The sequence below is a fragment of the Lytechinus variegatus genome, chromosome 11 (assembly GCF_018143015.1).
Source record: "Lytechinus variegatus isolate NC3 chromosome 11, Lvar_3.0, whole genome shotgun sequence".
Lineage (NCBI taxonomy): Eukaryota > Metazoa > Echinodermata > Echinoidea > Temnopleuroida > Toxopneustidae > Lytechinus > Lytechinus variegatus.
In genome coordinates this window covers 9,403,820-9,418,356 of record NC_054750.1, presented here as the reverse complement: position 1 = coordinate 9,418,356, position 14,537 = coordinate 9,403,820, and the positions used below count along the sequence as shown (strand labels likewise).

The window sequence follows — 14,537 nt, the reverse complement described above, 5'->3', positions numbered from 1 at the left end:
TGACAGTTAACTTACTAAAATCCTTCAATCTGTTTGGCTGATAATAGATTTGTTAAAGAAACTGTACTTGTGATTACAAGTCTTTATGAAAAGGGACACTGGATTTTGTGTTTGAAAGAGAAAGATTTGTGAAGTGTAAAAGAAAATAGATTTTAAAATGGAATTGAAAATTGGACAGGTTGAAAAAATATGAAGAGAGAGAGAGGGTCGAGGAGAGAAGTGTGTTATTGGATGCAAATGACTTTATTATATTACGTACTAGTATTGGCAATGCCATCTTTTGGTACATCCAAACCAATGTTTTCTCCATTCCTACCTCACTTCATGAACGGTTCAAGCTATAATAATTTAAAAGCATTACTACAAAAAAAATACAATTTAAGGATGACGCCTGATAGGGGTTCAGACGTACATATTCTATGGAATTATGATAATCTTAGAGGGGAGTGGTTTGTATGAAGTAGCAAATCTAAATAGAGGTATTCATCTCGGCCTTTTGGGTGGATTTGAATTTGAAAATAGGACTGTATTTTAACACTGCACAAATTCACACAATGAAATAATTGTCTGAATATTTGCTTTTTATTACAATAAATACATCTGGTAAAATGTAAATGAACAGTGAGCATATGTACACTTCTAAATTAATATTTCACATTAGTAAATTGAAAACAAAAAATATATATATAATATATATATATATATATTTAGTCCACAAAGATTTTTTAGAATCTTGATCATGGTTTCTAGCTCTCTTAATTCAGCATGTACAAAGAGATCCAATTAGGCCTAACAATGGATACACATCTGTTAGATTCATGCAAGATGCTACAGTTAAGTCCATGGTTTCTACATTAAAAGTTCATTGATCAATTATGTATAAACATTTACTATAACCATACAAATCATCATGAACTTAGTGACCTTTACAAAAAAAAAAAAAAACATCACTCATTATTGGACCTTTCACCATGTACAGTTGAGGCCAAAAGTTTATATACCGGTACACCCATGGAATTCAGTGAAATTTGTTCACTTGCCAAACATCGTAAAATTTACTAAAACTTCAGAAATATAAATACTACCATGACGAATTTGGTATCAAATGAAAGAACATATTAAGCCTTTTCTCATGATCGGGGAGCTGTTGGGATTAAAGCATATTTCAGGTGGAGTTTTCTTTGCAGAAAAAAAAGTTGATATTTGTGCCAAATGTACGTGTAGGCCTAGTTTTCAATTGTTTGTTATATTTTCAAACATCGTTTCATATAAATATATAAATGTCAAAACATTTTCTATCATTATATGTCACTACTGAACAAAAAAGTATAATCCGAAATGTTTGTGTTGAGAAGTAACTAGCAAAAATAAATGTTTTTGTCAAGTTTTTATTTTCGATATGTCTAAAATATGATTTTTTTGGGGAAAATGACATCTAAATATTTTTAAGCTCCTGATGACAAAGCAATGTGATGAAGGGACATGACATACTCAATAATTTGATATCAAACTTGTCATAATAGCACAAATATTTCATAAGATACAATAAATTTTATGATGTGTGGCAAAATTTAAACTTCTGGTTTCATCTGTATATACAAGCTATGTAAAGGGCACTTCACACACTAAGAAGCATAAACCATGGTTTATATCTAAACCATCTTTGTGAATTTCAGCTTCATATAGTACACATATCTAGCATGGAATGATGGCTATTTAAAAATAAAGAACCAAATATATTACAAATATACAATGGAATATTGCTTAAGTGTCAAGATTTCTTAATTTTCAATCTTTCAGTTTGCCAATTTAATACCATTTTGTCAATCAAATCGAAAACTAACCGCAGTAGAGTTACCATAACAGAATGTGCAAAAAGCACTAAAATGCAAAGGCATCATGAGATTGTTATTTATTTTCAGAAGTTTAATATTTCAAGGGCTTGGATCTAGATATGACTAGGACAAAATTTTCTGGCATGGCTATAGAAAATACAATAGTTGATGAACTCTTGACAAGTTGTGTTCATTCTAAATCTGAGGTAACTTGGGGGGGGGGCACTCGACCAAAAAAGTGGTGGGGGTGTGCCGCGGGCGAGACAAAAAACGGGGGCCTTGGAGCGGGCTTATTGTAAAAAGGAGGGTCCTCGGAACGGGCTTCGGAACGACAAATGTTTGTAAAAACGGAGGTCCTTGGAACGGATCGCCAGCGTGTGAGCGCGTATGCCTCCCTACGGAACGGTCATGCGTGCATGATGCATCTAGCGCGGCCTCCGCCGGGGAGCTTTGCGGCCGCTTTTCACCAAAATTGCAGCTCATTCAACGCGATCAGAGCGGCGTAACGAAAAATATGCGAAGCTTTGGAGCGGATTTCTTTTCCTTTTTCTCGATAAGAAGAAAATGCTATGCCTTGGAGCGGCTTTCTGTGTTCTTTTTCTCAACAAGGCAAAAATGCTATGCCTTGGAACGGAAATTTGAGTGTAAAAATGGGGGTCCCCTCTGCGGCACATACCCACTATGCATTGTATAGGGGGTAACTTCAGCCCATCCTACACCATAGAAAGGACTATAGATTCAAGTTGCCATACATCGCGACAATTAACTGCTCAATGGATACCTCAGATTGATCAGTGTACTGTTTCTTCATTACTAGAAAACTATGGGAACTACAAAAAACATACAAAAATTGGATTTCTAAAAGCTCAGGTTTACTTGGATATCTCAACAAAACCCTAGTCATGTTTAGCCAATGGCTTTCAGCAAAAATCCTGCTCAGCTTGTTATTCATTCCAAGTCTAACAATTCTGCACAAAAAAAATATTGGGGAATACGAAAAAACCCACTCAAAATTCTGTATGCTTACAAGCCATGAGTGAAACTTTCATCAATGTGAAGGAAGAACTTTAACAAATTTCTAAGAAAATTCAGTTTTCTACACTTTGGATATGGCTTTGAGGAAATCCTACTAGATAAGTTTTATCCTTATGCATGAGTAAATTTCTGAAGTAAGTTGATTTAAACTTTGCCATCCAGTGGTAACTACCATGTTTAAAATACTCAACAGCCAATCAGAATCAAGGATTTCATGGTAGATACCATTGGATGGCAAAGTTACCAGAATAGCAACTTTAACGCAACAGGTCCTGGCAAAGCCAATGATATGAAATGTACATGGTAATCAAATCAATAGTGTAAACCCTGTTGAGGAAACCTAATAATGATTATGATGTTTCTGGTGACTGGCTGACGGCTCCATGAAGGACTGGACGGATTGATGACGAGAGATGTTGACATGGGTGCAATCAGGTTCTTAACTGACCTGCAATGGTCTGCTGCAGAAGCTGCTTCAGCTTTTCAGACTGGAAATAAGAGGGAAACAAGTTTGAAAGAGGGGAAAAATCAAGATTTCATGAAATTGAGTTACAAAGTAAGAAGATATACGTAGGTGAACCTGGATGAAAATATGGGAAACTAAACTTTTGGATGCCTTTTCAAACAGTCCAAAACATGCAGGTAATTTTATAGTGAAGAGTACTTATTTAATAGCAAATGAGCAGAAAGTTGATTTAATGCAAATTAAATTGATGTTCATGACTGTATGCTATCAGCTTTCCAGGTAGTAAGGTCAGCCATTACATATAAATTTTGCATCAATACATAAAATTTTCCCAATTTTTCTAATAATTTATTTTCTGGATATTTTTAGCATATCACTATTATTCATCTAGGATGGAGATGGGCATGGGCCTTGTTCAAGCTAATACTGATATCACAGTTTTATTTGAAAAAAAAAAAAATCACTTTTTATACTACATCCCAGAGGGGCATGATGAAAAACATCTACATTCCAAATTTGGTAGTCCTGAATCATTTCAACGGGGCCATCTATAAATTGAAGTCAATTGAACTAAAAAAAAAAAAAAATTTGGCCTACTTCTTTATCTAAAGAAGCAAGTCAATGGTACACTGGCTTCAATGGCAACGGGTCAAGGTTGGTTAGATCGCTTGAAACTCTATGTAAGATGTATGATGGTGGTCCCCAAGTCTGTGCACCTAACAATTTGAGTTCAGATTTAACATGAATTGCTTTTCATTTCACAAAATCTTCCAGATAATAATGTTTCTTATATTATTATGAGTAAGTGTACCAAATATCTCATTAAAATTTGGAAGAAATATAAGATTTTCTTAGAAAAAACCTCGGGCAGTCATTTTCAGATTGAAAAAAAAAATGGTACCTCATGTCTGTGCACCCATTCACTTTGCACACGATTCAGGGATTCTGATGAGAAATGCTGCATTTTGAAGCTGCACATGAAATGTACAAAATTCATTATTTTCCAACCATTTTGAGTCGGATTTTTAATGAATATCTGTCTATGTATTGCATGTGTAAAGTCTGAGTTTGTCGCGTATCTTCTTTCACTAGAATCGTGCATTTACGCGTGTGCGCAGACTTGGGGGAACTGGCCATATCCATAGTCTTCAATGACTAATGGTTGAGATTGGTTGTATCTTGTAATAGCTTCTTACCTGGTCGTCTTCAACTGGAGGCATACATCTGAGCTGATAAACAGAGACCTGACCCTCGCTATCACCAACAAGAATACACTAGAGATGGAAAGGAAATAAGATACGCTAGTTATAGAAGAGTTGCTAATCAATTAAAGGTCAAGTCCACCTCAGAAAAATGTTGACTTGAATCAATAGAGAAAAATCAGAAAATAGAAAATTCTCAAGAATTACATGGAATATGAGAACTTGGTGAATATCTACTGAAATGGCCTTTCAATGCAATCAAAGAATGCTCATACTCACATCAGAATTAAAGGCAAATGTCAGGCAGGAGAGCTTCACACCGGGAGCAGGGACATTTACAATTATAGGATCCAATCTAGGAATAGGAATAAAAAAAGGTATCACAAAAATAATAAGAATAAATAATTGAGGCATCAAAATTAATAAATAAACACTGATTGATTCAAAGATTCAAATGGAGGGCATTTCCATACCATGTACATGTCTGACCCAATATATGTGATCACTCACTAAATTTTTCTTATTCATAAATCCCGGGGGGGGGGGGGGGGGGGGGGCGGGCACTTACATTGACGAGTGGATACCATGCGCGACCAAAAAACACGTAAAAAGGATGTCTTTTTCACGATAGGGCACGTTACGTACGTAACGTGAAAAGGGTGTCAAAAACACAAAAATAATGAAAAAAGGGTATCTATTTCGCTCGGAAAATTACGTGTTTAGGGTCGAATTTGCGGGGATGATAAAACAAAATTAAAATGATTTATAAAGGATGTCCTTTTTGCCCCAACATTTCGTGTTTAGAGTCTGATTTGCCCGAGGTGGAGGTGGGTCGTACTAAACCAAATAAGGTAAAGCCGGCGACCGAAGGACCCGTAACAATAAAACATTCCTGTACTTGTTTAGGGGTTCATTTCAGGGAATATTTGACAAGAGTATCGTTTTGTTTCCAATACTTGTTAAGGGTAGGGTTTCACACGCCAATACTTGATAAGGGGTGCATTTTCAGAATATGGAAATTACGTGTTTAGGGTGCTTTTCGAGACCCCATGGTCGCGCATGGTATCCACTCGTGAATGGAAGTGGCCCCCCCGGGTCATAAATACTACCTCATAAACACTTACGTATTTACACTCAAATCCCATATCTCAACAGCACCCTCGTTGACGCATCCAAAGACAGTAGGTGATGTAGGTGACCAACAAACGTCCATAACAGCTTTCTAAAATGGAACAATCAAATTATACATCACAATCAATCATCATAGGGTCTTTATGTAATAAATAATGAACAAAGTTATTATGCATTTAAAATGATGTTCCCTAGAATATGCTAACAGGTAAATTTACGAAGTATATCCTTTATAACTTTTGAATGTTTATACAACTACGATCTCTTCACAAATCAAAAGCTTTTCCAAAGAAATTAGCTCTAAAACTTTTACTTGTATTGAAATAACATACTTGTTTCTGTAAAATGACAAGCTCTCCTAAAAGCTTTGGTTTTATCTTCAACAGAATCATTGTACCATTGTCCATATCTGGCAAACAAACATGTCACAATAATAGTCTTGCTCTGACATGTCAAGAAATACCCCTTTTTCGTAGCAATTTCCATATTTGTTGATAGTCAAAATGAGATGATAAAGTTCTAAATGAGTGAAACCATCCAACTTTGTAACGTTTCTCTTTATGAGTAAATGAATAAGAAATAAAGCAGGTTTTCAAAATAACTACATCTACATGTATTATTTCAACCAATGAAAACAATTCAATACTAGATGAACTAATAAAATTTCCGAAATAATTTACTGGATTTTTTACTGGATCTTTTTTAACAAATTGCACATAATCAAAGTGAACCTGAGAGGAAAAGTACAGAAAGGAATATCACACAAGATAAAAAAGGAGGAACATATCAGATATCAAAGGGGGAAATTATTTTTGACATCCATGTGCATCAACTGTATACAGGAATTCATAGATCTATACCATCTTTTCTGTTTATTAATTGAAACATGGATCGGATAACATCCCTTTTAGCTTGATAAACTTTATTATGTTTTGCTCCTTCCTCTTCAAAATGTACTTGAAAAAATAACAAGAACATGGATATCAAACTCACTGTCTCAAATAAGTAAGGCTAAATGTCATAACTGATCAAATAGACTAAGGTTTACAGAAGGAAGCACCAGACATGTTAGTATTATGCACAAAATGACAAAAATACTGTTCGTTCCCAGAAAAGGTGTGGTTTTATATGGTTATTCGTATGGTTAGTTTAATGTTATGTTATCACGAAGGTTACATAATATCGTGATGATGATCACAAAGAAGTTAATGAACATTAAACAAATCATACATGCATGGATTTTGTTTTTAAACATTTCGGAGTAATTGTTAATATGACATATTTTCTCTATGATTAAGCATAACTTTTCTATGTACAAGATAACTGTTAGAAAGAGGAATATCAATGTCAGAATTTAATCAAATTTGATTCGGCATAAGATTATAATCTCATGAAGCTGAATAACATTTTTTTTGTTTAATTAATGTGGAGGGTGTATGATTAACAGAATACTATTACTCAAACATATATTTTCCAATCACATACTGGTCTATAATGAATTCTATCCCTATAAAACCTAAGCTAATTACTATAAAAACTCCTGGAATGAATAGAAAATACTTTACCGGCCCATGGTCCTTAGAAGGGATTAAAATGTGCCAAAAAGTGCATGTTTGTAGAGCAGTACACAAATGAAATGTAAGTACATATATATCAGAAATCTTGCAAAAGTGATTTGAATATGTAGGATGATCATATGATAGTTATTGGTCAGGTGTCAGGAAACAATCTGTTTTTCTCAGCCAATATAAATCAGGGAAAGTTGTCATATTTGACAACTTGGAGGATAAAAACATAATGATGATGATGAAACACTCTCTAGGGGCCCGTTGCATAAAACTTTTTACCTGAGAAAACTCAGGTTGTTTTTACCGGAGTTTTTTCCATGTGTTAAACTCAATGGCAGAAATCCGACTAACCTTAGTTTTCAGTGTTTACCAGAGTTTTCTCAGGTAAATAGTTTTATGCAGAATGAATTACAGTTGTGAATGAATGAAGAGTTCGATTACTATGAATTAGAAATGAGATGGAAATGGATATATATGATTGTGAGCTCCAATGCAATATCTGTGGGTGAAGTGTTGAGTGACAAATAAATATATGATTTAAAGAGCTACAAAAATGAATAATGTTTGAAGTGATGACAAGCACGTCAGTATTTTGATTCTAATATAGACATGGATTATAAATATGGCTATTAATATTGCATAACAAAGGTGAGATTAATCAATAGAAAGATGAATGATTATTATACACAAATTCATTGCTAAACACAATAAAATAAAAAGGTGAAATTTAATAAACAGTTACAATGACTTTCTTAACTTGAAGTCAACAGCTTCAGCAAACCACCAAATCAGATATACTAAACCTGCGAGGATGCAGCCTGCCTTTTATACGAACAATAACGGTGGCAAGGGGAGTGTTTCATGAAAGGACTTGTCAGACCTTTCATCCGACAGATCCTCATTTTACCTGACAGTTACCAGAGTAAGAGTGCTTCTTAGCCAATCAAAATCCAGGAAAGTTTGTCAGATTCAACAACTTGTCACACAAAAAATGTTTACAAGTTGTCAGATCTTACAATTTTTTTATATTTTTGATTGGCTAGGAAGCACTCTTACTCTAATAACTATCCGATTAAATGTCTGATTTATGCTTTCATGAAACGCTCCAATCAATCCAAGGCCTCGATTCCCCTCTCTCTGGTTTTATACATTTATTGTACTCTTTTAATATTTTTCTCCCGTTTGAGCTACATGTGGCCCATTGAAAATATTGGAGTTGAATGACTATTGTGACTTACCGTGGATGAAAAGAAGTTAAGAACGGGCTGAAGACGATCCTGCATCCAGAGACGAAGACTCCAGTCGGCACTACAGCTCAAGAAGATATCATTGATAAATGGTGACCAGCGAATCTTGTAGATTGGACCCTGAAATTTTGAATGGTTTGAGGGAGATTGACTACTGAATTCCATAGTTTTACTACATGACCAACTGGTTCCAGTTTGCAAAATAGCTTATTATCTAATCGAAAGCAAGTATTTCACAGTAATTATCAATAACAGAATGTCAGTGATATAAAAGTTTCAATGAAAAAGGACCAAGGTTGAACTTTATGTTTTGAGACAGACAGACAAGAAACTACATTCTGCATGGCATGAGTATCAAAACCCATAGGCCACATGGCAAAACATACTTCATATCCCCTTACGGAGATTAGCAAGAAGTTGTGGTGTAGGGTCTTCATTAAAAAACAAGTGGAATGCCTCTGGCCGTCTCACCTGCATCACGCGGTTCAATATAGCAGCAGTGCTGACTTTGAATACTACTCTAACTCGCACAAGATGTTCAGTGATACATGGTTACTCTTATGTCCACTTTTTATGAACTAGACCAATAAACTTACAGAGATATGATGGTTATTCAACAAAAAACCCCAACATGGCCAAAGTTCATTGACCTTACATGACCTTTGACCTTGATCATGTGACCTGAAACTCGCACAGGATGTTCAGTGATACTTGATTACTCTTTTGTACAAGTTTCATGAATCAGATCCATAAACTTTCAAAGTTTTGATGGTAATTCAAATGATACACCCACTTCGGCCAAAGTTCATTGACCTTTGACCTTGGTCATGTGACCTGAAACGCGCACAGGATGTTCAGTGATATTTGATTACTCATATGTCCAAGTTTAATGAACTAGACTAATAAACTTTCAAAGTTATGATGGTAATTCAACAGATACCCCCGATTTGGCCAAAGTTCATTGACCCTAAATGACCTTTGACCTTGGTCATGTGACATGAAACTTTAATAGGATGTTCAGTAATACTTGATTAACCTTATGGCCAAGTTTCATGAACTAGGTCCATATACTTTCTAAGTTATGATGTCATTTCAAAAACTTAACCTCAGGTCGGAAAAGCGGCGCCTATAGTCTCACTCTGCTTCGCAGGTGAGACAAAAATTGATTCAACCCCTTTTTATAGCAATAATAATGACGATGATGGTGTTGATGTTGATGACAGTGTCAAAGTACTATTCTCGGCACTCTGACAAAATATTTTTCCCTTAAAACTAGAAAGAAAGAAGGAAGTTTACAACAAACTTACTGTATGACCATTGTATGTATCCAAGTATTGTTCATTGTAAGAACATGAACATTTGTGAATTAGACCATCCTCTGTACCTGCAAGATATCTGTAGAAAAAAAGAAGAAACCTTGTAAAAATATGTTGTCTGCAAAATAACCTGAGCTTTTCCAAATGAATCAAACCAGTAGATCCCTTTGAAAAAAAAGTTTTAATTATCTATAAGTGAACCCTAGGCATGACTTATCCCATTTATTTTTCTGATTGGTGCATTATACTGAGCTTAAACCCATGCTATTAAAAACAATAAAATGTATCATTTCAAGTTAGTACAGCTAAACATAAAATGACATATAACAATTTTTAATCCAATCCAATGAATGAACAACAAAATTTTTAATGAAAAATATAATTTCATATACTTCTGGGCCCTGTCTAACAAAGAGTTCCCATCATGCTCAACCATGGAAAGACATTGATGTAATACTTCTTAAAAATAGACTGGGTGTATATGTTCTATCCAAACTAAAAGGAGCCTGCTGATTGGCCGAATCAATGAGATATCATATTCACAAAACACTTTGAACAGGCAGATGCAACTGATCCAGTGATTGCATGGATTTTCATTGCTTGCTTTCTATAGTTGATATTGATTGCATCATCACAAATCTTAATAAGACAAGAGACTTACATGTTGCTATCCTTCGGATAGAAATCAAATGAGAATCCAGCAGCTTGTCTTGTAATGAAGGCTTCTCCCTTCTCTTTCTGATCTTGTTTGGCTTGCGATGCTTGTTTCTTAGCAGCTTTTGCAGTCTTCTTTAATTTCATGAGTTCAGCGCTCTCAAATCCCTGAAGGTTTAAAAAGAAATACAAATTTGTTATTTCTTGGGAATGAGCAAAACAAATGCGATACTATCTCAACTGATGGATATTTTCCCAAGCTTTTACAAACAAGTGGAATGCCTCTGGCCGTCTCACCTGCATCACGCGATTCAATATAGCAGCAGTGCTGACTTTGAATACTACTCTAACTCGCACAAGATGTTCAGTGATACATGGTTACTCTTATGTCCACTTTTTATGAACTAGACCAATAAACTTACAGAGATATGATGGTTATTCACCAAAAAACCCCAACATGGCCAAAGTTCATTGACCTTACATGACCTTTGACCTTGATCATGTGACCTGAAACTCAAACAGGATATTCAGTGATACTTGATTACTCTTATGTACAAGTTTCATGAATCTGGGCCCGTATTCCATAAACGAGATAAGCATGCTTAAGTAAAAAAATCTAAGCATTTTGTCTTATTTTCTGTCTAAGATAAAATTCTTAGCCAAAATGCGTATTCCATAAAGAATTGGCTAAGAATTTTGTCTTAGAATATGGCTAAGAGGTTTTGCGCAACTAAGACAGATATAGGATGAATGGCTAAGTAACTTTTCTTAAAACTGCAGATTCTGTATTTCATAAATACAACATGGCTAAGAATTTAGCCCTAACTTTAAGACAGCTGTGAGTTGTCTTAATTGTATTAGTTTCAAGGTAATTCAGACAACAAAATTTTAGAATTTATACCTATATTGCATTTCGAGCTCCTGCCTCATTTTTTAAACCGATTTTCATAAAATTTTGAACACACATTGGTCTTAAGGTAAGGAGGTGGAAGATGTTTTTCTTTTTCAGAAATTGTGTTGCCATGGTAACAATATATTATGGCCAATTTTCTACCAATTCTCATGAAAGTTGGCTCACACATTGTATTTGAGGAAAAGATGTGCAAGACACATTTATGCATGTGTCGGAAATTGTGTTGCCATGGTAACGGTATATATTGGCAAAAATTATGTATAAATCTTGCTGTTCCAACTACTTCCTCAGTTTTTAACCAATTTTCATTAAATGTGGCACAAACATTAGTCTTGATGTGAAGATGTGCAAAACATATTTTATGCCTATATAAAAAATTGTGTTGCCATGGTAACAAAAAAAATACCAAAAATAAATGAAAATCTTGTGATTGAATTACTTCATCAGTTTTCAACTGGTCTATTCTCCTAAAATTTGGCATACACATTAGTCTTGAAGATGTCTAAGACATATTTTTGACTGTATCAAAAGTCGTGTTGCCATGGTAACAACATATAATATAATGAAATTAGGTGAAAAACTTGTGGTTTGAACCGCTTTTTTAGTTTTCAACCAATTCTTATAAAAGTTGGCTCACACATTAATTTTGAGACTAGATCTGTAAGACATATATTGAAAAATGTGTTTCCATGGTAACAGCATATAAAATCAATAAATGTTTAAACAGCATGATGTGGATTAAACTACTTCTTATTTTATGACATTGGCCAGTATGCTCATGGAATGCAGGTTTTGCGCTAAAATAATCTGCAAGACACATTTTCTCATTCATCAAAACATGTGTTTGTATTGGTACATGTAACTGCAAACATCTACGCCAAAATAAGATTAAGTCAATGGTCAATGCTAAATTTTGTTTGGCTACATGGAGAACTACATGTAGCTCTTGGCTTAGTTCTAGCTTTTAATTTTTTAGGACAGAGGTTGCGGGGGGGGGGGGGGGGGGGGCGCTAGGCCTCTAGATCTCAAACTACAGCCCCTAGCTTTAGATGTAGGCCTAAGCCTAAATCAAGATCCTTTAGTCCTAGAAATAATCCAATGCTAGATCCCTAGCTCACTTCCCTTTTCAGGCCTAATGTTAGATGAATAGATCTAGACTAGCCTACATTTACTTTTTTTTAGAACTAGAATCTATATTTTGATAGAGTCTACAAGTCTCCACTTTAGATCTCGACCTAATACTATGTAGGCCTACACCTAGATTTATATAGTTAGTTGTACTTCTAGATCTAGATAGGGTGTAACTTTTAGTCTTAGTCATTTAGTCTAGATCTAGGCCTAGATCTACGTTAGAGATTCTAGATCAAACAGTAGACTAGATCAGCCAGTCCTAGCGTTAGGGCTACCGGCTAGGCTAGAAATAGAATCTAGAATGAATAGAAGAAAGCATAGCTATACTAGGCCTAGTAATACTAGGCTAGGCCACCTAGATCTAGTAAATTTATATAAATCTAGGCCCCAGTCTAGTCTGAGCTGTTGGTCTAGGTTTTATTTCAGGCCTGTTTTCTAGAAACCTTAGATCTAAACAAACTCCCCAAAATGTATAAAATAGAAACTCCTCCAAATCTAGGCCTACATATAGATATATAGGCCTAGGTCAGGACTAGATCTAAGTTTTGGCAAGCAATGTATAGCGATGGGTACTCTAGCACTGTAGACATGAATAACCGTCGTTTCTGTTATTCTGGGAGTTATTTAAAAGTTTCTGACATATACTGTCATATCACATTGGTGAGATTAAGGTCTAGGCCAAAGTAATGTTACAATTAGACTGTCGAGTGTCGTATTCGTAGACGTAGTCGTAACGTTAGTTTAGCAAAAAAAAAAATCGGAGACTGAAATGAAGCTTTTGTTCTAACTTTACCTAGTCAGATCTATTCTAGTCCTGCATGTAAATCTATCCCTGTCCTAAGTAAGGCTAAGCCAGGCTAAGTCCTGAATGTTGTTCTAGGCCTAGACCAATACTGATAGGCCTGGTAGGCCTATATAGGCCTAGGTTTTTATGTACTTTATGTAGCTTCAGTGTCGGTTGCTCCACTATGTCTATGGCACTAGACTAGAGTCTAATAAAGTTACATTTTGCAGCCTTCATGTCTCATGAAAATAAAAAAAAGTCAAAATAATGTTCAATTCTCCTCCAAACAGACGGATATTATAGATTTTGGGCCTAGGCTAGATCTAGGCCTAATGTTAGACCCAAGACTAGTCTCAAAAGGTTGTCCCTAAGGGAGCCTAGGTCTACTTAAACTGAAGTTAAGAGTAGAGATGTCGAGAGGAATATTTCAATTTATATTTTGACAAACAATACATGAAAAGTAATAAATGGGACTGATACACAAAAAACTGTGCAAGTCACTCGGTTTGGGATTGAAATGTTTTGGTAATTAACAAAAATATAGATAATTTGAATTAAAAATTCTTACCATATATGGGTGATGAATGCTCTTCTCTTACTACAATAGTTGTAATTAGTTTCAATAAAATCCAAATTTTTAAGAAAAAGCAACTTCTGTGACATTTTTGCAAGTTTGTTGCAATCACCTCTGCAGCAATTTATTATTAAGAAGGTCACTGAAGGTCATAGAATTTGAGACTTTGGCTTAGCCATATCGCCTGACTTGAGACAAATGTCTTAAAGTTTATAGAATATCGTTAGGGAAGATTTCTTAGACAAGCAAAATGCTAAGACAAATTGCTAAGACTTAAGCAAAAATCTTATCTTGTTTATGGAATACGGGCCCAGATCCATAAACTTTCAAAGTTATGATGGTAATTCAACAGATACACCCAATTCGGCCAAAGTTCATTGACCTTTGACCTTGGTCATGTGACCTGAAATGTGCACAGGATGTTCAGTGATACTTGATTACTCTAATGTCCAAGTTTAATGAACTAGCCCAATAAACTTCCAAAGTTATGATGGTAATTCAACAGATACCCCCGATTCGGCCAAAGTTCATTGACCCTAATGACCTTTGACCTTAATCATAAGACCTGAAACTTGCACAAAATTTTCAGTGATGCTTGATTACTATTATGTCCAAGTTTCATGAATCAGATCCATAAATTTTCAAAGTTATGATGGGAATTCAACAGATATCTCCAATTCG

General features: G+C 35.0%; 1 protein-coding gene across 2 annotated transcripts in view; it reads right to left on the bottom strand.

The window, feature by feature from the left end:
• Positions 1-2,447: 2,447 nt before the first annotated feature.
• LOC121424551 (dynein intermediate chain 4, axonemal-like) overlaps positions 2,448-14,537 on the bottom strand; it is a 33,275-nt gene continuing 21,185 nt past the window's right edge. For both annotated transcript variants that reach the window (XM_041620276.1, XM_041620275.1), the window contains exons 17-23: positions 10,462-10,622; positions 9,792-9,879; positions 8,476-8,604; positions 5,663-5,760; positions 4,818-4,893; positions 4,533-4,610; positions 2,448-3,358 (exon numbers count right to left, since the gene is read on the bottom strand). In XM_041620276.1, coding sequence (XP_041476210.1) covers positions 3,302-3,358; positions 4,533-4,610; positions 4,818-4,893; positions 5,663-5,760; positions 8,476-8,604; positions 9,792-9,879; positions 10,462-10,622 — 687 coding nt within the window. In that variant the 3' untranslated portion in view covers positions 2,448-3,301. The remainder of the gene's footprint in view (positions 3,359-4,532; positions 4,611-4,817; positions 4,894-5,662; positions 5,761-8,475; positions 8,605-9,791; positions 9,880-10,461; positions 10,623-14,537) is intronic.